The sequence below is a fragment of the Trichomycterus rosablanca genome, chromosome 12 (assembly GCF_030014385.1).
Source record: "Trichomycterus rosablanca isolate fTriRos1 chromosome 12, fTriRos1.hap1, whole genome shotgun sequence".
Lineage (NCBI taxonomy): Eukaryota > Metazoa > Chordata > Actinopteri > Siluriformes > Trichomycteridae > Trichomycterus > Trichomycterus rosablanca.
Window position 1 is genome coordinate 1,892,374 of NC_085999.1, and position 27,083 is coordinate 1,919,456.

The 27,083-nt window shown below is 40.9% G+C and overlaps 2 protein-coding genes across 2 annotated transcripts in view; both read left to right on the plus strand.

The window, feature by feature from the left end:
- The first annotated feature begins 17,747 nt into the window (after positions 1-17,747).
- On the plus strand, positions 17,748-18,965 carry gjc4b (gap junction protein gamma 4b). The gene has a single exon (XM_063006618.1). It carries the CDS (start codon positions 17,748-17,750, stop codon positions 18,963-18,965), a length of 1,218 nt encoding a protein of 405 aa, XP_062862688.1.
- A 4,239-nt stretch (positions 18,966-23,204) lies between these two features.
- LOC134324696 (lactase/phlorizin hydrolase) overlaps positions 23,205-27,083 on the plus strand; it is a 28,611-nt gene continuing 24,732 nt past the window's right edge. Inside the window, exons 1-2 of the mRNA XM_063006619.1 lie at positions 23,205-23,248; positions 25,416-26,104. Coding sequence (XP_062862689.1) covers positions 23,205-23,248; positions 25,416-26,104 — 733 coding nt within the window. The remainder of the gene's footprint in view (positions 23,249-25,415; positions 26,105-27,083) is intronic.

A 27,083-nucleotide genomic window follows, 5' to 3' on the forward strand; every position in this document is an offset into this window, starting at 1 on the left:
AGACACAGCAGCGCTGCTGGAGTTTTAAAATACCGTGTCCACTCACTGTCCACTCTATTTGACACTCCTACCTAGTTGGTCCACCTTGTAGATGTAAAGTCAGAGACGATCGCTCACCTATTGCTGCTGTTTGAGTCGCTCATCTTCTAGACCTTCATCAGTGGTCACAGGACGCTGCCCATGGGGCGCCGTTGGCTGGATATATTTGGGTGGTGGACAATTCTCAGTCCAGCAGTGACAGTGAGGTGTTTAAAAACTCCAGCAGCGCTGCTGATACCAGCACAACACACACTAACACACCCCCACCATGTCAGTGTCACTGCAGTGCTGAGAATGATCCACGACCCAAATAATACCTGCTCTGTGGGGGTCCTGACCATTGAAGAACAGCATGAAAGGGGGAAACAAAGCATGTAGAGAAACAAATGGACTACAGTCAGTAATTGTAGAACTACAAAGTGCTTCTATATGGTAAGTGGAGCTGATAAAATGGACAGTGAGTGTAGACACAAGGAGGTGGTTTTAATGTTATGGCTCTTGCTAAACGCATAAAAACACTGTAAACAGATTTATTTTAATGCACTTAAATAAAGAATTAAATATTTGAATTTATTTGTTTATTATTAATGAAATAATCACATTGGACACCAAATTCTGCAAGTGCATTCTAAGCAAGCAGGGAGGTGTAATTACAATAAACCAAAAAAAGCAAGAGTAGCTACGCTAAAGCAGTGTGTAAACAAAGCACATGGTACAAATTAGCACAGCGTGCACTTGACCATTCTTTTAGATCTGTAAATTTAACAATTTAACGATGTGGTTGGTGACATTAATTACTGTAGTATGCAGACTGCAGTGCACCGCATGGCACGCGCATTCAGAACCAGCCTGGGTAGCATAAAAACACCCCTAAAAACAGACGGCCTCATTCAGGTGAAGCGTCTGCGTCAGCATCTCAAACAAAAATGTTTCATATGACGAACACCCTCGAGTTTCCATTAAATTACCGCCAGCGTGCGCTGAAGTTCATGCTGGGAATGTAACGACTAAGCATCGTCTCAAGAATGTGTCAGCAGATTTTGTGTTGCAGGAATTTCTGCTCCCCCGTAGGTTTAGTTATGCCTCACAATAGTACAAGGGTCAGCAGGGCTTGGCATTTTTATGGGCATCACAGGTTCAAATCTGCTAATTAAATATTTTTCTATCTGTTAATCTATTAGAATATTTATATAAATGTAATTGTGGTTATTCGACTTTATTAGTTAGTCAGTTAGTATTGGCATTTGTAGCATTTGTAACCTGAGTAAAACCACATAAATACTGGATGAACAGGGCACCAATCCATCCCAAAGCAACACTCAATGGGACCATAGAAGCCAGTGAAAATCCAGGCAAACATGACGGGAACATTCAAAATTCCAAACAAGAAGATTAAAACCCAGGTCCACAGGTCTCACATGTTCTTAAAATGGGCGGCATGGTGGCTTAGTGGGTAGCACTGTCACCTCACAGCAAGAAGGTCCTGGGTTTGATCCCCAGGCGGGGCGGTCAAGGTCCTTTCTGTGTGGAGTTTGCATGTTCTCCCCGTGTCTGCGTGGGTTTCCTCCGGGAGCTCCGGTTCCCTCCGACAGTCCAAAAACACGCAGTCAGGTTAACTGGAGACACTGAATTGCTCTATAAGTGAATGTGTGTGTGTGTGTGTGTGTGTGTGTGTGTCTGCCTTGCGATGTACTGGCGCCCCGTTCAGGGTGTTACTGTGTGCCTTGCGCCCATTGAAAAGCTGGGATAGGCTCCAGCACCAACGACCCTAATTGAATAAGCGGATAAAAAAAATGAATGAATGAATGAAGTTCTTAAAATGATGTTAAAAGCTGTGAAACTAATTTCTGATTGATCACCAGGTTGTCACTGTTGGGCCCTTGAGCAAGGCCCTTAACCCTCAATTGCTTAGACAGTATACTGTAAGTCGCTTTGGATAAAAGTGTCTGCTAAACGGCGTAAATGTAAATGATTACAGCTACAAGTCTTCTTGGATTTGTCTCTACAAGCTTTACACTCCTTACTTAGATTTAGGCAGTTTATCCCATTTTTCATGGCAGATCATCTCAGTGATCTGCAGCAGTGATCTGTCATCTTAGGGTTTCTTCATAGATTTTCGAAAGAGTTTAAGGACAATCAGAGATTTGCCGAAGTGCCAAGTAACAAAGTTGCTTCTTTGTTGGTTTGGCTTCATTCTTCATGTCTTGCCATGTTGAAAGAAGAACTGTCACCTTGTTTGTTTTTCATGTTGTTTAAAGCTGTTATACCATTCACACCATCACTACTTTGGTATTGTGTATTTGTATATTTATGTTTATTGGAATATTAAGACTTTTGCTTTGGAAGTAATTGCCGTACCTGTAGATTGATAGAGTTGAATGTGCACATGTGAAAGTGATTCAGTAAAAGAACAGCAGCAGCAACGCTATCTCCTTGTCCGTGTTTATTTTTATTGATTGTGCTTGTGAAGGATTAAAAGTGAATCTGTATAAAAGGGACAAACACAACATCAACTACAAGCTATTTTGGAAACATTTAAATTATCTCAAATTTCCCTTTGTGGATAATAATAATGAAGGTTGGTTCTTACTAGGTGAACCTATCTGCATGGATGCCCAATTTTGCCGGATGGCCAACTCAAGGAAGGTTCGATGTTGTGCCATTACAAAACGATTGATGCCAGTGTGATCCTACAAACTGTCAAAGCTATTGTTTTATACCTTTCACATGATCAAGGCCTTGCCACAACTTCTTAATTGTAGAGATTTTGAATAATTTGAAGTACCAAGGGCCGTCCAAAGGGTCTGAATACTTCTGTACATCAAAGATATTAATAACTACTACTGCCCCAAAACTTCCACATTAAAAACACTTGGCAGACGCTTTTATTCAGTTGATTGAATACAATGCAAGCAAAAGAGGATTAAGGGCCTTGCTCAAGGGCCCGACAGTGGTGGTAATGTGATAGCCATTGGATGGCCAGTGATAGCTCAGTGGTTAAAGTACTGGCCTAGTAAACAGAAGGTTGCCGGTTCAAGCCCCGCCACCACCTAGTTGCCACTGTTGGGTCCCTGAGCAAGGCCCTTAACCCTCAATTGCTCATTATGTAAGTCGCTTTGGATAAAAGCGTCTGCTAAATGCTTAAAATGTAAATGTAAATGTAAATGTAATGTAGGTCCATACCTCAAAGTATGGGACAGTGGTAGCCTAGTTGGTAGAGCTTTGGACCATTTTTGGACGAAGATTGTTGGTTCAAATCCAGGCTCTGCTATGCAGGCACTGTTGGGCCCATGAGCAAGGCCCTTAACCCTGTGTACACCCCGTACAATGGCTGACCCTGCGCTCTGACCCCAGCTTTACTGTACATGTGTATATGACAAATAAAGCTATTCATTGTAATTGATTTGTAATTGTAAATAATTAAATATGTAAAGGGTTTGACTGTCATGCACATTCAGCAGAGGTTTCCACCCTTGGCCTTTACGCACCAATGTCTTCATAAATGTTTTCATGATATTATGAACTGTAGATGGTGAACAACCTAAATTCTTTGTGATCTTGCGCTGAGAAACATTGCTTTTGAGATATGATCAACAATTCTCTCATGAAAATTGGCACAAATTGGTGAACCAAGACTGAGCTATTGGCTCAGCTGTTACCGGTAATTGTGGAACCTTCCAGAACTGTGTTACTTGTATAATCTTAGTTGTATGTGGTATACATATTGTATATTCGGAATTGTAAGGGCAGTTGTAGCCTAGTGATTAAGGTACTGGACTAGTAATTGAATGATCGCTGGTTCAAGCCACACCATTGCCAGGTTACCATTGTTGGGCCCTTGAGCAAGGCCCTTAACCCTCAATTGCTTATATATACTGTCACAGTATTGTAAGTCGCTTTGTTTACATTTCTAAAAACAGATTAACCAATGGATTTTGTTGCTAATCCAGTTGAATTGTCCCATACGCACCATTTATCACATTCCTCATGGGTGTGAAGTATTGACTTGTTGGTAATCTGCTAAAAGCCCATCAGAGACACTTATTCAAATCCAGTCATCAACGTTTAGCTATTGACCTGTCCTTGTACCTCAACATGATCCAGGTTTACATCTTACATTTACATCAATTCAAGGTTTTGCTTAAAGGCCCGGTAGCTTTAAGTGGTCAGTAGCCGAACTCCATGTCCAACTTCATGTTTTAAAAGGCTGATTGAAGAGGGAGGACAAGGTGCAAGGAAGGATCTCAAATAACAATGACTTCCATACACGTTCCCCCACAGAGAACAAGAAAAGTACATTAACTGTGGCCTTGTTGTACAAGATAAACACTTTTACCCAACTTACTATCTGAAAAAAGGCTATTTTACTGCAAGATAAGACTTGTTGTGTTTTCTCTTTAGGCAGATGTATTATTATTATTCAAAATGTTCCAGTCAGGCATCTTTGTCTTGTACACAAAGGTGCAGTTAAATTATTTTTGTCTGATGTTTCCTCATAGAAGTACAACAGTGATTCAAAACCTCAGTCAACGATCAAACTCAACAAAAGACATTCAGCATTTATTTATAGTTGATGCATTAATTCATACACTGAGTACACAGAAACCATATAGGGCACATAAAAACAAATGTAAAAATAAATATGCAATAAATATGCAAAATAAAAGAGTATTGAAACTATTTATATTATCTACATATTAATTCAAAAACAGGTACTTGTCTGCTTATTAAATATTACTTTTAAGAGTGAAAAGTTGCTAGAATATTGAGGTTACTGTGTTTTAAGACGTTCCACAATAAGCAGGTGAATTATTACCAGGTGAGAGAATCATGATTGGGTATAAAAGGAGGATCCATCAAATGTGTGTAATGATGGTTCGTGGCTCAGCACTTGATGCCAAACTTGTTTGTTTGTTTGTTTATTAGGATTTTAACGTCATGTTTTACACTTTGGTTACATTCATGACAGGAACGGTATTTCATCAGTTCACAAGGTTATATCGAACACAGTCATGGACAATTTAGTGTCTCCAGTTCACCTCATGCAGTTAGATAAGACACGACAAAATAAGACAAGATAAGATTTATTATTATTTTTTATTTTTTTTTGTTCTTGTTTGGAACAAGACTGTAGATGCTTAATTAAGGTAAATTAAATATAAAAAATAAAACACTTAAAATCAGGTAAAGTGTAAAAGAATAAAAACAAAAATCTAGTGTTCATGATAATGAATATAATAAAATGTCTGGTAGAATAAATAAATATGTATGTGGTTGGGGAGGGATTGAATAAATCACACTGTGCTAATCATAATAATAATAAAATAAAAACCAGGAATATCTGTGAACTTATAAATCCATAAATGTTTAATTAATTCAATAACTATATACATATTTCAGGGGCGATGTTTACAAAAGGGCAATGTGCAATTTCCACCAGCTTGTTACTGACAGAATGTCTATTTGTGTGTTATTGTTATTGTTGTTATTGTAAATTCTGTAAACTTTGTGAATGCAAATTTTGGTAATCTTTGTATATTCTTGTTTTTTAAAATGTATTGTTTGTAACACTGTAGAGTATTGCACCTTAATTTCGTTATACCTGGTATAATGACAATAAAGATATTCTGATATTGTATTAGGTCGATAGATAGATAGATAGATAGATAGATAGATAGATAGATAGATAGATAGATAGATAGATAGATAGATAGATAGATAGATAGATAGATAGATAGATAGATAGATAGATAGATAGATAGATAGATACTTTATTAATCCTGAAGGAAATTAAGGCCTCAGTAGCAAGTTACATAAATCAAAAATTAGTACACACAGACATTCACATTGTACAAACAAGTAGGGCAGATGTAGCCTAGTGGTTAAGGTACTGGTCCCGTAATCAGAAGGTTGCCGGATCAAGCCTCACCACTGCCAGGTTGCCACTGTTGGGCCCTTAAGCAAGGCCCTTAACCTTCAATTGCTTAGATTGTATACTGTCACAGTACTGTAAGTCGCTTTGGGTAAAAGCGTCTGCTAAATGCCAAAAATGTAAAATGTAAGTATCTGTATAACCACAACAACGCTCAGACAACACACAACACCAAACAGGACCTGAGGATGCAGATGGAAATGTTATTTCGGTTAACACTACAAGGCTGGTATATATTATAAGTTACAACAGCTGTAAAATATAAATTATACAGTAAAGTAAATTATAAAGTGAATGAAGTAAATTTAAAGTGAATTGTCAAGTGGAATACGCATATGTAATTGGGCCAGTAATAGCTCAGTGGTTAAGGTACTGGACTAGTAAACAGAAGGTTGCCGGTTCAAGCCCCGCCACCACCAAGTTGCCACTGTTGGGTCCCTGAGCAAGGCCCTTAACCCTCAATTGCTCATCGTGTTCTGCTCATTGTGTAAGTCGCTTTGGATAAAAGCGTCTGCTAAATGCTGAAAATGTAAATATGTAAATAATAAATGGAAATTGCTGGGTATGTATTGTATAATCAAAAACAAGTACGCGTGGAGTCATCAAAGCATAACATATTTACATTTCAATTTATCAGTTTAGATAAATGAAGCTTTCTGTTGGCTGGTTTACCATCATGTGTCCTCAATGCATTTGTTTTGTTCTTATGAGAGTGTAGAAAATGAAACTGAATGTAAGAAATCATAACAAAGAGAGACTTGTGAATGAGTGCAGTGTGGGAAACAAAGGGCAGGTGGGGGGTTCAGGTTTTGGGGGTGCTGTTGGTAGAAGGGAACATGAGCATGAGGCACCAGGGGGAGGAAGGGAAGAGGAGAGATGGAGGAAGGAGGAGGCTGAATGATTTGGGGGCTCCTCTTTGTCCGCCAGCTTATTTAGAGCCCCGTCTGAGCAGCACATGGACCTAATCTAAAGGCTTTAAGCAGGACTGAGAGGCTGGTTCAGAGTTCTAGAATGCTGTGACCATTTAAACTTCATTTTGAGTAAGAAAAAGTAAAAGGAGTGGAATTTTACTCATTATAAGGTATGATGTGTTTCTGTACTTACACATATGTACTCTTACTGGTGTGTGTGTGTGTGTATGCATGGTATTGTTTAACTCCAGGAGAATATGTGTGGTTTTTCTAATATAAGGCATATTTATGCTTTATTTTATGCATTATTCTTAACTTAAACTTGTATATATGTTTATTGTTTACAAGTTATTCACATGTTTGCCTTAGTTTTTGTTATTTACGTGTTTGTAAATGTGAACGCTGCTGGCATCGTTCATTCCTGAGCTGAGAACAATAGTAAACTCGGCGTTCAACACAGATAAACCTAAAAACAGCTTAAATAAAAATTAAACCATATTAAAAACAATATTATTTGACTTATTTATCTTATACTGGTGGTTTTATCTCAAATGGGGGTCATTAAGCACAGCTAGTGTGTGTACAGTGGAGGTGAAGATATAGACTGATGCGACACGTTGCATTGCACGCCACATTTTACCCCAAACGGGAGAAAACAAAGTTATAAAAGAAGCCAATTGTATAAATGTAATCCCTTTTTTATCGTTTACTTTAAGAAATGTAATTTTATTCAGCTCTGTGCACATAAATCACTCATCTTCTACCACTTTTGCGTTAACTTCCAAGCTAGCGACAGATCACAGTGTTCCGCACACTTTATTTTTTCGCTTAATTTAGCACATTTTGTTAACTTTTCCCCCTCAATATAACGACAGTACTAATCGTCAGGGTCTTTTACTTGAATTTAAGCTCTCGTTTGTATAATTTTTAACCAGGCAGATTGATATAAACGCCAACTTTTAACGCCCGACTCGGGTTCGGAACACTGACGGTGTTAACAGTAATCCGTACGACGCTGGCTAACCTCAATATGAACAATGTGCTGTTTTTAATACTGAGAAAATATATAGAAAAACACCAAGGTGCACAGAGTTCATATGTCCCAGCTTGCTAATCTAATTTCTTCGTCCCGTTTTGGATTTGTACATTTGGCACAACTTGTGCTGAAAAATTCCATGCTGGTTTTACTCTTCACTTCAGTGTTTCATCCAAGATGCACTAAAGATCAATAATGTGAGTATTCTGGAATCATGAACCTTTTAACCCATAATCGGTACCAAATCTGCTTTTCTAAGAACCTCTAACGTTTCTGGTTTAAGATTACATTTAGAAACCATCAACAGAACAAACCTAAACCGTCATAACGAACCGAATAACATCAGGCGTCGTCTGTAAGGATGAACGATTCAGGAGTCATTTGAAGTGTCGATTCGCAGAAATGGCAAATAAAACACAAAGGCCTTAAAATATAGCTACTCTTATTCCTTATGGTTTGTTATTAGAGTTGAATAAACTCACTTCTTAATAAATAATACATTAGATTCGTTTTATAGTCAAGCTTTGTATATGTTTAGATTAATTTAATAGCTAATGAGTCAACTTTAAGTTTAAAAAGGAGGGATCACATTTGGCTATATGGTTTGGAAACTTGGTCTCACTTTGGTCAACTTCCATATTATGTCAAAATAGGATCTTAAAATATTTGCTTTTGGATTTTGGTTTGAACAACAATACTACAAGAGTCACACTTAAAACCAGTTCATGTCCAAGTGACCAGTGTTCACAGAGGGGTTAAAATGGATAAACTTAGACAGAGGGTTATTTAAATACAAAGCTGCTCAGTTAGCATAAAGATTTGTGACCCCCCCCCCCCCCCCCTTCCAAGATAATGACACCACTAGTCCACCTTTTCTGTTGTTTTTAGCAAAAATGGTAAAGAAGAAAAGTAAAGCCAATTTTTGCAGACTCTGGTATGATGCAACCTTTCGTCATGTTAGTCAATCATAACCGGGACTTTACTCATACAAACAATAATTATAACAGCAATAATACCAAAGATTTATTTTGTTTTTTTATTTTTTCACAGTGTGACTCCATTAGAGTTCATTAAAGAAACATAAGATCTTCTGCTTTCACAGTAAATGTGCACTCAAAGTAAAGAGCTGCTATTTAGAAAACAATTCAAAGTGCTTAATTAAACTCCCTTTTGTAAATGTTATGGTTCAAACTAGGATTATTTGGTGTTCAGCCACCAAAAAGTGTTCCAGGTTCCAGGAATAGACATAAATAATCCAGAAACAAGCTCCTGTGTGAGGGAGCTCTAGTCTGACCTGACCAGTAGTAAGGAACACAATTGATGGTTTGTTTAAAGTGACCCTGTGAGGGAGAGAGATTCTTGAAAGTTGACGCAGTGCAAATGTAAACCCGTTCTGCTAAAATGAGTTTAAATATTGGGGTTTTGTTATTTTATTTTATTTTTATTTTTTTTAATTGTATGTCAGGATGCTTTTCTTCCTAGTTCGCATCTAGTCCCTAGTTCACTGGTTTGTGCCATGAATAATGTTGGCATTGTTGTATGGCAAGGCTTACAAATTTCAGACAAGCAACCCACGGTGGCTAAGTGGGTAGCACTGTCGCCTCACAGCAAGAAGGTCCTGGGTTCGATCCCCAGGTGGGGCGGTCCGGGTCCTTTCTGTGTGGTTTGCATGTTCTCCCCCTGTCTGCGTGGGTTTCCCCCTGGTGCTCCGGTTTCCTCCCACAGTCCAAAGACATGCAAGTGAGGTGATTTGGATATACAAAATTGTCCATGACTGTGTTCGATATAACCTTGAGAAGTGATGAACCTTGTGTAACGAGTAACTACCGTGTGTCTGTCATGAATGTAACCAAAAGAGTGTAAAACATGACGTTAAAATCCAAATAAACAAACATAACAAACAGACAAGCAACCATTCGCCATTGTGCTTTGACTCAACACAAAGCACAGGTCGAGTCCCACGTGACTTTGGGTACACAGGCTCTACACATGCTTTCCTAAACAATACACAGTTCAATAAAATGGCATCTGAGATTCACCACAACAGAACAGTAAATGTAGCAGTAAAAAGTACACGTTTTAATCAAACTTGGCTTTAATTAATTACCTAAATTAGCTACAAACATAAATACAACCTAGTAAAAGAGCAGTTAAACATTCACAAGTCCTATATTTTTTTTGTTCTGTTTACCAATATGAGCAAACTTGATTATTGCTGTAATTTCAGAGCAGGTAAAAGCGTGTTTATCTAAAAACTGTGATTAAAGTTGTGCAATTTGCTCTCATAACTGTACTAAAAATTCTGAACATGCACATGCTTTTTCATTTCAATAATCTTTTTCACTCCATACAAGGTGATTTTAAGTGACTTGGTTGTGACTCGACCCCAAAAACAGATGGAACTTAATACCCAAAAAGGCAGCAGGAACAAATATATGTGTATAAGACACTTGCTGAGTTACCTGTACTGTACCCGAGCTAAATCAAGCAGACTTGGCAGCAAAGAAAGCTTCAATGCCCTTACCCACCATACAACCTCAGACCAGCCATAAGAGCATACGCCACAGAAGCATGGGAAATGTTTACCACCAATAAACTCAGACAGACAGAATTGAACACCCCAAAAACAATGGAAACAAATTATTTACACAAGATTATATATAGGTCGTACCTACATGATAAAGGGTGACCAGGCCCCTACTCGCCCCCTTTGTGGAGCAGGAACCTCGGTTGAACACATCCCCTATGCATGCCAAGAGCTTAAAAACACAAAAACAAAATTTTACAACCCACAACAAAAAAAACTGCTTGAATTTTTTGAAGCAATAGGTTGTAATTTACATAGGATTTAAAACACCATATAAGATACAAAAAAATCTGTTCAACTCTACACCCTTACAGTTCTCAAACAACACCCTATGAAATCCTATAAAGAAACATAGCAATGCCAGCATGGCATTAATAATTAAACAAACACCACATTAGCTCGGGAAAAGAATAGGAAACCTATATTACCACTAAACTTGAGGTCGGCCTTACCAAAAATAGAACTCGACTCCCCAAAAACGATGAGGACGAATCATTTAGAACACATGAAAGTCACTCATACCTACCTGCAAAAAAAAAAAAAAAAGACCAGACCCCCACTCGGCTCCTCTGTGGATCAAGAACCTCTGTCAGATGAATTCTCTACGCATGACAAAGGACGAACACCTACAAGGAACTACAAAGAAATCTCCCCCCCCCCCCATAAAAAGTGCTTAAACTCTTAAAAGGACTAGGACTTTAGGCCATTAAAGTTGGCTTTCACAGTCACGCAAATGACACCCTAATCCCCCGGTACACAAGAAGGGAAACAAAACGACTCCCACTTTGACTCTTTAAAGACGGAACCTATTAAACAAACCTACAAAGTTCTCCTTATTGGAGGTCAGTGGTCACATTTGCAGCCTGGATAACGTTTCCTGATGCACATCTGTGTGGTGAATGAAGTAAAAACCTGATTTTAGTTTGACAAAGGGGATTTTAAAAATACAAAACTGTACAGTAACCCGTATTAATCCCCACAGCTTTATTTGGGGTTTTTAACTACTCTCCCAGATGTGCCCTCACAATGCTGCTCTGTTCCTGATTGTAATGACTGCTATGCCAGGATTTTGCTGGCCTCCTGTGTGGAAGCAGTCAGGATATTTGAAACAGCGTTGTGTTCGTTCCCACAAGGAATTTAGGGAATTTTTTTGACTAGCTTTTCGACGAGTTTGTGGCTAAATCGGTTAGTTGAATGCGGGTGACTTTTAAAAGCCTAATTTAGGTTGTTTGTGATGTAGGTGGTGTTTAACAATCCATTAAAATGAAGGGTTGTGTAGCCTGCCTTTGTACCAATTGTCTGCCTGTAAGCATTGTCTGGTTGTCGTACTGATGTCCTCACCAGTTACCAGAACACATTCTTGGCTTAAATACATCAGTCAGTTAAAGATTGAACAGTTCAAGCCAAAATTTTACTTGGAATAACACTAAACATTGTGGACTCGCAAGTTTGAGTCTCAGCTCTGAGGTAAATTGGGGAAAAATGCAAATCACATCAGTGTCAAGACTTTTTTGTGGGAAAAAACGTAAGCCACAGCTATTTGCCAACTCTGGATTCTTTAATAGGCCCAATCCAAAGACAGTTCTTTATCTAGTAAGTGACAAGTAACTTTATTTACACTTTACAAACAAAAGGACAGTATTAACCTACCTCGCAGCCATAAAAATGAAAATATAAGATGGACCAAAGGATAAAGACAACATTTACATTTACATTTACATTTTCTGCATTTAGCAGACGCTCTTATCCAGAGCGACTTACAGAAGTGCTTCCATAGTAAACATTTCATTTCTCAAGTTTAAGTAAACAGTCGAAGAACACAAATCTGCTGAAACCCTTTTAGAACCAAAGTGTTTTGTTTTTTTTGGAAATGGAAAAAAAAATGTTAGTGAATAAGTACAAGTCAGCTTAAGTGCTTAGTAAAAAGGTGATGAAGGTTTTTAATCATTTTTAAAGACGGGTTCATATGGAGAGTCGGATTATGAACAGAGAGTCCAGCATCGATTTTTATCCACAGTCTCTGTGAGGATAAGCCAGTCGTTGTTAAGTTGTCGTTGTTTACTTAAGACAAGATAAAGAAGACGGCTATATAATACCCAGTTCTGCCATTAAACGACACGCATGTTTAACATGCCGTAAAAACCCAAATAAATAATAAATAAATTCACACTTTACACTGGTGAGTTCGAATCTCGGCTGTGCTAATGGCCAGCCGGGCGCCTACAGACAACGACTGGCTTATCCTCACAGAGAGTGTGGATAAAAATCGATGCTGGACTCTCTGTTCATAATCCGAATCTCCATATGAACCCGTCTGATGCAGGTGAAAAGAAGCGGTTGGTTCTTGATCGGCGCGTGATGGTCACGGCTCTCCTCGGTCAGGAGAGGAGAAATTGCATTAGAGTTGGTTAATTGGATATGACTCATTTGGGGGGGTAACCAAAGTGTAAAACATGACGTTAAAAATCCTAATAAATGAATAATAGGCTTAATCTTATACATACCTGGAACTGTTAAAGAAACCCTTACCCAAGACAACACAAGCAATCTTAAACTTCCTGGCAGTAACAAAAATAAAAAACACACTATAATTGGGCAAATAGAAGCAAGAAATACTAAAAAAGAACTAAATGTTGCACAGATCCTGCCATAAATGACAACTACATGTATAAATAGCGGAAAACTAAAATAAATAAATAACTAATAGGTCCAATCCAGTAAGTCCTTTATCTATTGGGTAACTAGTAACTTTTATATCTAACACACTTTGCAAGAAGTGTGAGGCAGAAATACACATAGGGTACCAGTCATCAACCCATTCACCCATCCATCTATGCCCTTGCACCACTGGCCATTGAAAGCAGCTAATCAACATAGCTTGAAGAAACCCATTTACTCAGCATTCCTAAAATAACACCCGTGAAAACAAACAAAGCTACCGCAGGTCTCCATCAAATCTGTGAATGGGGTGTTTGTGACCTGTGAAAGAGTTTATTTGAGGTGCCTGAAGTCCTTGTACTATTCATACAGATTTGAGTTCTTCCACGGGCATTAAAGATTTGGGCCGGGCAGATGAAGTTTAATGCGCCCGTCTTTCCAGAAGCAGGGTGGTCGTGACTCCGGCAGCTTGGATCAACCTGTGAACAGGGTGTTGGGATACAAGAGACTGATTTAGACCCGAACTCGTCAGGACTTACAGAGTACCAACTGTGTGCTCATCACAAATGGCTTATTGTGCTCAGAGTCCCAAATTTAGGTGCTTTTCCTGTCTCTTACCTGCAAATTGCATCTCTTTGGGGGCCTGTGTGTGGTGATGGTTAGAGACAATGTTGTGTTGTGGGAACTGAATATACAGCGCCCTGTAAATCCCATAACTATATACGTCTAAGCTAGGGTTTAACGTTGTTGTAGCAGTGCTTTGAGCTATTTACATTTCTTACAGGCGTTTGAATAGACAGGGGCGCATCAATACCAATTTCTTTCCCCCAAACGAGTGCATGTAATTTTGTACCTGGTGATTGCTGATACCTGCTTAGAATCAAGATCAAGCAATCAGGAACATTATGGAAGAGTTGTTGGTAAAATAGTGCGGTTAATTTGTCTGTTTGGGTACAATCACTGACCAAAACATGCTAACCGCTCATATGTCAAATATTTTTACTACTGTCTGTAACAAAGTTTGTAAACGCCTTTAGTTTACGAAGGCTACAACAGTATCTATAGTGATGATTATCACATTTTGAGTTTAATGGAGCTTAAAATGCTGGTGTTCTGTGTTTAACGTCAAGTGGCACTCCCAAGATTCTTAAGAATAAGAAATAATCTCATTTTCACACCACTAATGGGGCTGATGGGTATCTTCTTGTTATTTGGGACAAAGTTTGGGTTTGGTTTGTGTGTTCAATAAGCGCAGCATCATGCACAAGGCTCATGGTATCGGATGCTGGTATTGGAGCCTTGTGTGCAAGTAAAGGAGTATAGTACTGGGCAAATACCAATATCAAAATTGGTATCGTCCATGGTTTACAGTTTATTGGTAGTTCCACAGCTATTATGTAATGTTGTAGGACAAAGTGTCTGGTATGCCACAGACTTACTATAACATGATGCTGTATTATCTATGAGGATAGTGTTTTCTGGATTGTTCTAAAGCCTGGCATGAGTTGGCATGAGTTGAAAGGTTTCTGGAAGCATTATTTAAGAATATAAACATTTGCTGAGGAAAGATTGAAAATAGTTTTTGTTCTTGGTATGTAGTATGGCTCTGTTCTGTTCATACACCCTGAAGACCTTGATCCAATGGGTAGCTGTTTTTGAGTTATACACCCAGAGGCCCTTAAACTTAAAACATGGTTTTCTGCATAGGTTGGGTCAAATTTGCATAATGTGAAACTGATATTTTGGCTTGACGTGTACTAGGGATGCAAATGTGGCCAATAGAATGAATAAAACACCTATATTTGTCATATATATATATATATACATACACAGATGAATGAAATTCTTTGTTTGCGTACCCCAGCTTGTTTGGAGGCTGGGGTCAGAGCGAAGTGTCAGCCATCGTACGGAGCTCCTGGAGCAAAGGGTCAAGGGTGCTCAAGGGCCCAACTGTGGCTGCATGGCAGAGCTGTGATATAATATCGCAAATATAAATAACATCAGTTTCATATCGACCAGTCATGCAGCTTTATTGATTAAAAAACAGTGTAACAGTGCAGAACCGTAGAAACGACCAAAGTCCCAGAGCAGCGGGAGACCAATTGGCCACGGTAAATTGGGATAAAAGGGGAAAAAATGTAAAAGTTAAATATATATAAAAAAAGAAAATGATGGGCAGCGATGCGAGCTGACGAAGCTACCAACTGTTGTTCTGAATGTAGGGTAAGCTAGATAGATGAACCATGAATATAACATTTTATTGAGTGTTCGTACCTGGTGAATTGTTGTATAGAGCCTGCAGCTCTCATTACTGGTTGTGCTAAGCTAACATTTCCATGTAAAGGGTCGATAGATTTATGACTAGACTCCTTCAGTAAAGACTTGTGGTCTTGCGCCAGCGTTTAACTTCCTTCTTCAGACGCTGTTCAGAGAAACTGGGAAGCAGCTGAGCAATCTGAACTTCCCATCGACTGGTCTGGTGTTTGACGTCCAAACATACCAATCCTCTTCAATCAGGAGGTTCAGAAAAGGCAAACGTCACGGTCGAATGGCGTTTCTTACACCTCTGTTTTAGTGCCTGCTGAGGGAATTCTTTAGAAGGTTTATCACTGTGTGCTGGAACCATAAAAGAAGTTCAAGACGGCAATGGAACCAAAAATGTAAAGAGAAGACACGATGAGCAGATCGTGCCATAAAAACCATAAATGTGTTAAACATGGCTTTAAAACACAAATAAATAAATAATCACTAAACAAATAGTGCCTACTCCCTAAAAATGGTATTTAAAGTAAGTGTATGATTTTATTTTCATAAAAATTGAATATTAGTGTTTACTAAAAGAGGTTTGGCCTTGTTTATAATGGGTTCGGCTTTTAAATCTGGTACATCTGCCCTACAACAGCGGCTAATCTAGAATGGAATTTCTTAACCGTATTTCTGGACGTCCCAGCTCCCACCCAAAAAGCAGGAACTCAAATCTTTAAACCAAACACAACTGAGTGGACATGGTTTATAAACTTTTCTATTAATGTTAACAGAACCTAAAATGACTCTAAAGCAAACTTATAACAAATAATTAAAGAAAACTAGAAGCTTTCCTGCTGTAAAATAACACTAGGATTGATGTGGTGTTAAACCATACAACCAAACCAAACCCTGCTCCCAACACACCCGGTTTATATTTTATTGGCATTGTAATAAGTTTTTAAGTCAGGAGTTAAGAAATGCTCATTTGGAGAGCTTTAGATCTTCTGGTAGCTTCTTGGTGTTGAACGTTTGGTTCTGCAGATCTGATTTTAGGAAGCTTTGAGGGAACCTCAGATGTTCCGTAGTGCTCTTGTGGCTCCACCTGGTGGTTCCAACTCATGCTGCTCTTTGGTAGATGTGTAGATGTGTTAAAGTCTCTGTAGAACCACTTCTGTCTGATGCTGTAAGTTCTTCAAATAAAAAAAGCAATCGTATTAGAAGAACTGGATTTATTTGCTCTTAACTAAAGTTATCTTTGATTAACTAGTAGTAATTATGGGACAGTGGGAGCCTAGTGGGTGAGCTTTGGGATCTCCATTGAAATGCGCCATGCAGCCACTGTTGGGCTCTTGAGCAAGACCCTTAACCCTCTCAGCTCCAGGGGCCCCAGCTCTGACCCCAGCTTGCAAACTAGCTTGGATATGCAGAAAAAGCTTTTCATTGTACTAGACGTGCGTTTCTATATGTGACAAAGGTGTTCCATCTAACTTAGATTATTATTATCGTTATTATTAGACAGTAAAACACATCTGACATCACATTTTCATAATAATTCTGTATCAATGAGACATTTTTGTAAAATGTGTTAATCAATGTTCAGTTTTATGTATTTTTGGTTTTACACCTTTTATCTTTATTAATTTCATGTGTTCCAATCTCGTTCATTTGGAGTTTTGTACCTGTACAGCTTATCAGATGGAATGCATTAGTATTCAGTCAATACGAGTTCTGCTGTTAAATACTGATTATAAACTAAGATTAAATTAGGCATAGAGGTATTCAGGCTACATCAGCATATTGGGATCTCTGTAAAAAATGTTATAAGTAAATAAGTTTTGATTCTGAGAATAAAGTAAAAATTATTTCAGGAATAACATTTTATTATGGGGCATTATATTATAGGATATCATATTATGGGACATTATATTATGTAACGACATTATATTATGTGATATATTATGGAACTTTGTATTATGGGACATTATACTATATTATGGGACATTATATTATAGAAGATTATATTATAGGATATATTATGGGACATTATACTACATTACGGGACATTATACTATGTTATGAGACATCATATGATAGAAGATTATATTATAGGATATTATATTATGAAGCATTATATTATGGGACATTCTTAATCTTAATCTTAATCTCCTGCACATGAGCATCAGTGTGTTATTAATGTAAGGATGCTGAAACGTCCTTATCATTATACAATATTATGCAATTCTCTTTTGTTGAATGCTTCTCTTTCCTCAGTATATATTTCTGATCCATGATTTTTTCCTCCTACAGTACTGAGAGGAGCGCTGTAGCGACGAGACCATGAGCTGGAGTTTCCTGACTCGATTACTGGAGGAGATCTCCAACCACTCCACCTTCGTGGGCAAACTCTGGCTCACCCTGCTCATCGTGTTCAGGATCGTGCTGACGGTGGTGGGCGGCGAGTCCATCTACTATGATGAACAGAGTAAATTCGTGTGTAACACGCACCAGCCCGGGTGCGAGAACGTTTGCTACGACGCCTTCGCGCCGCTCTCGCACGTGCGGTTTTGGGTCTTCCAGATCATCATGATCACCACGCCCACCATCATGTACCTGGGCTTCGCCATGCACAAGATCGCGCGCATGGACGACGGCGATTACACCGCCCGTAAGCGCATGCCCATGGTGAACCGCAGTGCCAACCGCGACTACGAGGAGGCGGAGGACAACGGCGAGGAGGACCCCATGATTTTGGAAGAGATCGAACCTGAGAAGGAGCAAGACAAGGAGAAGGATGACAAGAAGGTGAAGAAGAAGCACGACGGGCGGCGGCGCATCAAGCGCGACGGTTTAATGAAGGTGTACGTGTGCCAGCTTATCTCGCGTGTCGCGTTCGAGGTGGCTTTCCTTTTTGGCCAGTACGTCCTGTACGGTTTTGAGGTGGCGCCGTCGTACGTGTGCACCCGTAGCCCGTGCCCGCACACGGTCGACTGCTTCGTGTCTCGACCCACCGAGAAGACCATCTTCCTGATGATCATGTACGCCGTCAGCGCCCTGTGCCTGCTGCTCACCGTGCTCGAGATCCTGCACCTGGGCATCAGCGGCATCCGCGACGCCTTCCACAACCGGGCGCGACGCCAGCATCGCCACCTGGCTCTCGCCCCCCAGAGGGACCTCATGTGCAGCACCCGCCACGTGCCCTCGGCGCCGCCCGGCTACAACACGGCTCTGAAAAAGGACTCCGGCAAGCTGGGGGCCAGACCCGAGTACAACCTGGGCGACTCCGGGCGCGAGTCTCTGGGCGATGAGGCGTCGTCGCGGGAACTGGAACGTCTACGGCGACACCTGAAGCTGGCGCAGCAGCACCTAGACCTGGCGTACCAGAACGAAGAAGGCAGCCCACTGCGCAGCAGCAGCCCCGAGTCCAACGGCACGGCCGCCGAGCAGAACCGCCTCAACTTCGAGAAGCAGGAGAAGCAGGCCAGCTGTGAGAAAGGTACAAATACCAGTATAGTGCAGGGGGTCCTGAACCAGCGTGGGTTTGTGTTGGCATCATAGTGGGTTTATTAGATTTATGGAAATGTCTGATGCCCTCTTTTTTTTTAAAGACTGATGACCTTTTTTTGGGGTCTGATGCCCTCCTCTTTGAGGTCTGATGCCCTCTTTTTTGGGATCAGTTTTTTGGGACTGATGTCCTTTTAAGGTCTGATGTTCTTTTTTGAAGACTGATGCCCTCTTTTTTGGGATCTGATAATCTTCCCTTTTTGGGTCTGACGTCCCCCTTTTTGGGGTCTGATGTCCTCCTTTTACTTGGGGTCTGATATTCTTCCCTTTTTGGCTCCGATGTCCCCCTTTTTGAGGTCCGATGTTTTTCAATTTGGGGTCTAATGCCTTTCTTTTTGGGGGTCCAATTTTCTCCTTATTGCAGCCTGACTCCTCTTTATTGATGCCCTTCCTTTTTGGGATCTGATGCCCTTCCTTTTTGGGATCTGATGTCCTTCCTTTTTGTAATCTGATGCCCTTCCTTTTTAGGGTCTGATGTTCTCCTTTTTGAGATCTGATGTTCTCCTTTTTTGGGGACTGATGTCCTTCCTTTTTACGGTCTAATGTTCTCCTTTTTGGGATCTGATGTCCTTCCTTTTTGTAATCTGATGCCCTTCCTTTTTAGGGTCTGATGTTCTCCTTTTTAAGATCTGATGTTCTCCTTTTTTGGGGACTGATGTCCTTCCTTTTTACGGTCTAATGTTCTCCTTTTTGGGATCTGATGTCCTTCCTTTTTGGAATCTGATGCCCTTCCTTTTTAGGGTCTGATGTTCTCCTTTTTGGGATCTGATGTCTTTTTTTGGGGTCTGGCATGCTCCTTTTTTGGGATCTGATGCCCATCCTTTTGGAGGTCTGTTGTCTTTCTTTTTGGGTCTCCTTGTTGGGGTCTAAAGTCATTTTCTGGGGTTTAATGTTTTCCTTTTTTGGGGTCTGATGTGCTTCTTTTTGAGGTCTGATATCCTTTCTTTATGGGATCTGATGTCCTCATTTTTTGGGGTCTATTCTTTTTTTTTTCCGAGGGTCTGTTGTGCTCCTCTTTTTGAGGACTGATGTTCTATTTTTTGGGATCTGTTTTTGGGGTCTGATGCCCTCCTTTTGGGAGTCTGTCCTCCTTTTTGTGGTCTGTTTTTGGAGTCTGATGTCCTCATTTTTGGGATATGTTTTTGGGGTCTGATTTCCTTTCTGAGATCTGTGTTTGGGGTTTGAAGTTCTTTTTTTGGGATCCGATGTCCTTCTTTTTAGGCTCATGGAAGTGGCCAATCTTATCGATCGGTCTAACAGAATCGCCACTGTAATAAGACGATACCATAAATACACCTACTGGGATTGTTTACAGTTACTGTGATGTAATTTAACATGGCGTTAAATTATAAATAAATAAACAAAGAGGAAACTGTCATGTTCCTGTAAACCTTACGATCATTCATCCAGACTTTCTTTGTAACTGTGACCGTTTTTTCTTCTTGTTTCCTGTAGGAATCCGCGCCTGAGTTCCGAGTCGACCGTGTGCAGCTTGTATTTTGCCAAAACGAAGTCCGGTGGTGATGGCATGCCTTGGAGGATGGATATCTAGTGCGTTTGTAGGATTTGGGACACTGTGGTGCACACCGGTGGACTGTGAGAACACGCCGGGCGGGTTTACGGCGGGACACGGCGTCGACTTCTGAGAACATCTGAGAACTTAAGTTCTACTTGAGCAGTCTGTCTAACATTCCAAAGGACCCACAGGCTTAAAAAAAACATTCCCCAAACCCCCAACCCCAAAATCCTTTTCTTTCCTCGGGTCACTGAGCATTAAAAACGTTCCACGTGTTTTAAACACTTCTTATGAAGTGCCGAGGGTCGCATCTCAAAAATTCCTTAAATTACAACTGGAGTTTACATATTTTTGTTAAGATAAATGGATGAGCCAGCGTTCAATCACATTAGAGGTTTTGATTACTTTAGTTACCTATATAGAACTAGTAGCTAGTGAACTTTAGTTAGTTTAGTATTTGCATGCGTCCGTGTGTCAGCCGAGGGCTTTTATTGTCCGAACTTTGACTGTTACTGAGTTTGGTTGTTGCAGAGACCGAGATCCTGAAGTTCTGGTCTCGGATCAGAACTATTTGCTTAAAGATGCCAAATAGCACATCAGGGATGGACAAATCATCACCCAGAAGCAGGGAGGGCATAGGTTTGCGTCCTGGCTAGTTGTTATTCATTCATCTTTGCCCGTACACCTACAGGTCCTTTACGATTTCACTACAAACCAAAACTATTTTTAACGTAGCATTATTTTGTTAAGTTAGTTAAGGTCACGTTGTTTGACTTGATGAGCTAGGCTGAAGTTAAAATGAGACTGAGCAAGCACATGGGTTTGGTTTGCTAGCTTTTGATTTTATTTATTTTTTATTATATATTTTTTGAACATTACTGCATATTCACACAGAGCAGAGACCAAATAGTGTTCTTTAAGTACTGTGATGGCATTAACAGGCATGTCAAGACTTCCATCTATACCGCTAACCGTTTATATTCTGCTTTTCTTTTCATCCGTACCATTGGAGGCTTTATCTGTTACATACACCGATCAGCCATAACATTAAAACCACCTCCTTGTTTCTACACTCACTGTCCATTTTATCAGCTCCACTTACCATATAGGAGCACTTTGTAGTTCTACAATTACTGACTGTAGTCCATCTGTTTCTCTGCATGCTTTGTTAGCCCCCTTTCATGCTGTTCTTCAATGGTCGGGACCCCCACAGGACCACCACAGAGCAGGTATTATTTAGGTGGTGGATGATTCTCAGCACTGCAGTGACACTGACATGGTGGTGGTGTGTTAGTGTGTGTTGTGCTGGTATGAGTGGATCAGACACAGCAGCGCTCCTGGAGTTTTTAAATACCGTGTCCACTCACTGTCCACTCTATTAGACACTCCTACCTAGTCGGTCCACCTTGTAGATGTAAAGTCGGAGACGATCGCTCATCTATTGCTGCTGTTTGAGTCGGTCATCTTCTAGACCTTCATCAGTGGTCACAGGGCGCTGCCCACGGGGCGCTGTTGGCTGGATATATTTGGGTGGTGGACTATTCTCAGTCCAGCAGTGACGGTGAGGTGTCTTATCCACTCATACCAGCACAACACACACTAACACACCACCACCATGTCAGTGTCACTGCAGTGCTGAGAATCATCCACCACCTAAATAATACCTGCTCTGTGGGGTTCCTGTGGGGGTCCTGACCATTAAAGAACAGGGTGAAAGGGGGTAACAAAGCATGCAGAGAAACAGATGGACTACAGTCAGTAATTGTAGAACTACAAAGTGCTTCTATATGGTAAGTGGAGCTGATAAAATGGACAGTAAGTGTAGAAACGAGGTGGTTTTAATGTTATGACTGATCGGTGTGTATATGAAGTAGTCATGCATTGGTGTAAGGCAGGTAAATGAACATAGAGGAAGCTTGGGACTTGACATTACAACTAGCAGTGCTTTATTTTTTGTTGAATCAGAATTCTGGCTACACAAAACATGGGTGTCTATAAACTTTTTGAATTGTTGTTTCCGAATGAAGCAATAACTTTTTCCTACCTTACGACCAGCCCACAGCCCTGCTGGCACAGACCAAAATGCAATTTATTGGCCAGCACGGCTGGCCTAGAGGGACGTCTCTACATACTCATCCATACCCACCAATAAGGCATAGTGTGTCCTCCCTGTAGCTATTTATAGACCACCTTTAATAATTTAACAGGATTTGATGGGATTTTATAGGGTTAGTACTCGGACTACCAGCATTTCGTGTAATTAGATTACATTATATCTCTGAATAGTTCTAAATATTAGGACACCAGTGGCCCCAGTTCTGAGTTCGGCTGCTTAATGCGTTTATTTTATAATATTTCACGCCATAAAAACAAACCCAGTTCCCAGTTATTCATCTCGTAAGTCGTCTCCGTTTCCTACGATGAAGTAAAAACCTGCTGTTGGTCAACAATCGGTCACTGCTTTTATTTTTTTTGGACGCCTTTTGTCGGAATAATCAAAACAATATAAACCTGGAAGATGCTTGAATACTTGTGAATCTTAATCATGACCTGCGAGGAAGCTCTTGATGTTTTCTTTTTGTCCATCTTCGTTTGATGTGTATATGGAAATGTTCGAGTGCCTCTTTGATGTACGAGCAGTTCTGTGTTATTTTTATATATATATATTTTTTAAATCTGTTGTTTACTGGTCTGAAGAATGTCTCGTTTTTGGCCTGATGTGGATCCGTCTGGCGTTTTGTTATTCTGTTGAGTGCTACAGGTACGGCTACATGGTCCGTTTGTGTTGTGACTAGTCGAAGTTCTCTAGCGTTTTTTAAGTTTTATTATGTTTTATTCTTGCTTTCTTTCTTCCAAATGTATATTTGCAAGTTCATGGACAGTTCTCTTTTTTTAATTTTGTATTTTAATACTGTTTATCGTTGCTTTATTATGCAAGTCTGGCAGATCGTTAAGGGTGCGTTTTGCTGAAGAAACGGGTGATGGGATGGACGGAATCGTTGGGAAATCTGAAGCCTCACCCATGTGGCAGAGTGATGCAATTTAATGCATTTGCTTCCAAATGAATTTAACGCCGAGGTAGCTGAGTTGTTTGTATTTGTTTTTTTCATATCAACATTTTGTATTCATGTGTTTTTTATACTTTTTGTACAAATTATTTTTGTGCAACGAAGTTTATAAACTTTTTAAATGAAATACCTGGTCTGCTTGTCCTTACTGTCATAAAATCTAAATCCCACCAGCATTCCCAGTAATCGCTTGATGACACGTGGATAAAGCGTCAACGTCTTGGCTGACGAGCTCAGTCTGTACAGAAACGTGGTGGGAGCTGCTGCTCTGTCCCAAATTACATATTCTGTGCTAAATACTACACCAGTTACTCACCGGAGTCCTGTTTATTCAGACCAGTGGTGTCTCTGGTACAGAAAGCCTGCTGGGGCACAAACTCTGGATGCTGTACCATCGGTCAGTGAAACTACAAACAAACTCACTCCAAATGCACAATAACCTAAAGCAGGAGTTAGTAGAAGCGGAGACAGTGTAGCCTGGTGAGTAGGACTTTAGGCTGTCAATCGGAAGCTTGTTGCTTTAAATTCAGGCTCTGCTGTGCAGCCACTTTTAGGCCCTTGAGCATGGCCCTTAACCCTATCTGCTCCATTGGCTTACTCTGCCGTCTGACCCACAGCTTCTAAACAAGCCACTGATGCAGCGCTGCTTTCACAGCATCATCACATGAAAATCTTCTTCCCCTTAAAGCTTCTTTGAGCGTCCAAAAAGGTGGAGTTCAGACGGGTCAGCGGATGCTGAGGAGCATAGTGCACAGAGGTCACCAACTTTCTGCAGAGTCGATCGCTACAGACCTCCAAACTTCATGTGGCCTTCAGATGAGCTCAGGAACAGTGTGTAGAGCTTCATGGAATGGGTTTCCATGGCCAAGCAGCTGCATCCAAGTCTTACATCACCGAGCGCATGGTGTAAAGCACACCGCCACTGGACTCTAGAGCAGTGCAGACGTGTTCTCTGGAGTGACGGATCACGCTTCTCCGTCTGGCGATCCGATGGACGAGTCTGGGTTTGGCGGTTGCCAGGAGAACGGTACCTGTCTGACTGTATTGTGCCGAGTGTAAAGTGTGGTGGAGGGGGGATTATGGTGTGGGGTCGTTTTTCAGGAGTCGGGCTCGGCCCCTTAGTTCCAGTGAAAGGAACTCCTAATGCTCCAGCGTACCAAGATATTTTGGACAATTTCATGCTCCCAACTTTGTGGGAACAGTTTAGGGATGGTCCCTTCCTGTTCCAAAGCAAGGTCCATAAAGACGTGGATGAGCAAGTTTGGTGTGGAAGAACTTGACTGGCCTGCACTTGACTGGCTTGATTCATGACCTCAAACCGATAGAACACCTTTGGGATGAATTAGAGTGGAGACTGTGAGCCAGGTCTTCTCGTCCAACATCAGTGTCTGACCTCACAAATGCACTTCTGGAAGAATGGTCAAAAATTTCCATAAACACACTCCTAAACCTTGTGGAAAGCCTTCCCAGAAGAGTTGAAGCTGTTATAGCTGCAAAGGGTGGCGACATCATATTAAACTCTATGGATTAAGAATGGGAGTCACTCAAGTTCATATGCGTGTGAAGGCAGACAAGTGAATACTTATAGTGGCAATATAGTGTATTTTAGCTTGAGCGCTAACACTACTATTAACTAACATTTATTATCATTAAAAACAATAATATAATTATCATAGCACTTACTGTAGCTTCACTAGAGCTTTTGGCCTCATTTTTTATTTTCATTTATCTAAGATCAGAGTCTGTTCGCTCTTATCAGTGTTCCTACAATAAACATTTATTCATAACGTGGTAAATTATCACTAGACGGTGAAGAGTTATGACCTGTATTAACTCACGCTCGCGGTCCAACGTATAAAGGTCTCGGATTCACTTCTCATTCCGGATTCATTCCGTGGTGAAGAACATCGGCTTCGCCATGAAGAAAAGATTTGTCTTTCTTCACCTCCTGATTTTATTCTGGACCTGCGGTCACGGTCGCACCGACCAGCCGCAGGACTTCATGCTCCTGGCGGGGCCGCTGACCAACCAATTTGTGCGAATCTTAACAACGAACCCTTCTGCAGGTCGGACGTTCCCGTCGAGTGCTTCAAATGGAGATGATGGTTTTGACTGCACGGATCCTCTCCCAGTCCATTCCAGAGAGCACTTCCAGTACCTGCAGAGCCGAGGAGTGACCCATTATAAAGTCCCCCTGGTCTGGTCGAAAATCCTCCCCACGGGGGAACCCGACCGGCCTCACGAACCCACGCTGACCTGCTACAGGACCCTGGTGAAGCAACTGGTCCAGTCTGGCGTCCAGCCTCTGCTCGTGCTCCATCGTTCTGCACTTCCGGAAGGTCTCGGAAGCAAGTATGGAGGCTGGGAGGACCCTGATGTGAGACGGATCTTTAAGGACTACGCAGATTTCGTTTTTAGCAGGTTTGGAGATCTGGTGCACGTGTACGTCACGTTCAGTCACTTACACGAGCTCGGGGATTCGGTACAGATTCAGTACGCTCTTCAGGTCCATACCGACGTCTACAAACTCTACCACGCCAGGTTTACTGGTAAGATCATGGTAACATTATGGTATTTGTCATTTTTATTGTTCTTGTATTAAGTGGGTAGCACTGTCGCCTCACAGCAAGAAGGTCCTGGGTTTGATCTCCAGACGGGGAGGTCCGGGTCCTTTCTGTGTGGAGTTTGCATGTTCTCTCCGTGTCTGTGTGGGTTTCCTCCGGGTTCTCCAGTTTCCTCCCACAGTCCAAAAACATGCAGTCAGGTTAATTGGAGACTGAATTGCCCTATAGATGAATAGTTGTGTGTGTGTGTGTGTGTCTGCCCTGCGATGGACTGGCGCCCCGTCCAGGGTGTTACTGTGTGCCTTCTCAGCACTGCAGTGACACTGACATGGTGGTGGTGTGTTAGTGTGTGTTGTGCTGGTATGAGATTTTAAACACTGTGTCCACTCACTGTCCACTCTGACACTCCTACCTAGTCGCTCCACCTTGTAGATGTAAAGTCAGAGACGATCGCTCATCTATTGCTGCTGTTTGAGTCGCTCATCTTCTAGACCTTCATCAGTGGTCACAGGACGCTGCCCAAGGGGCGCAGTTGGCTGGATATTTTTGGTTGGTAGACTATTCTCGGTCCAGCAGTGACAGTGAGGTGTTTAAAAACTCCAGCAGCGCTGCTATGTCTGATCCACTCATACCAGCACAACACACACTAACACACCACCACCACCATGTCAGTGTCACTGCATTGCTGAGAATGATCCACCACCTAAATAATACCTGCTCTGTGGTGGTCCTGTGGGGGTCCTGACCATTGAAGAACAGGGTGAAAGGGGGCTAACAAAGCATGTAGAGAAACAGATGGAATATATGGTAAGTGGAGCTGGTTTTAATGTTATGGTTGATCAGTGTATATTGGACTGAAGGTAAATAATTAGCTCCTATATTCTGAATAAATGTACGTGATTATGTTTACTGTTTATAACCAAACCCAAGTTATACCCAAATGTGTGTGTGTGTTAATATACCT

What these genes read in the sequence shown, in the direction of transcription:
- gjc4b (XM_063006618.1), top strand. Translation starts at nt 17,748, where the DNA reads ATGAGCTGGAGTTTCCTGACTCGATTACTGGAGGAGATCTCCAACCAC.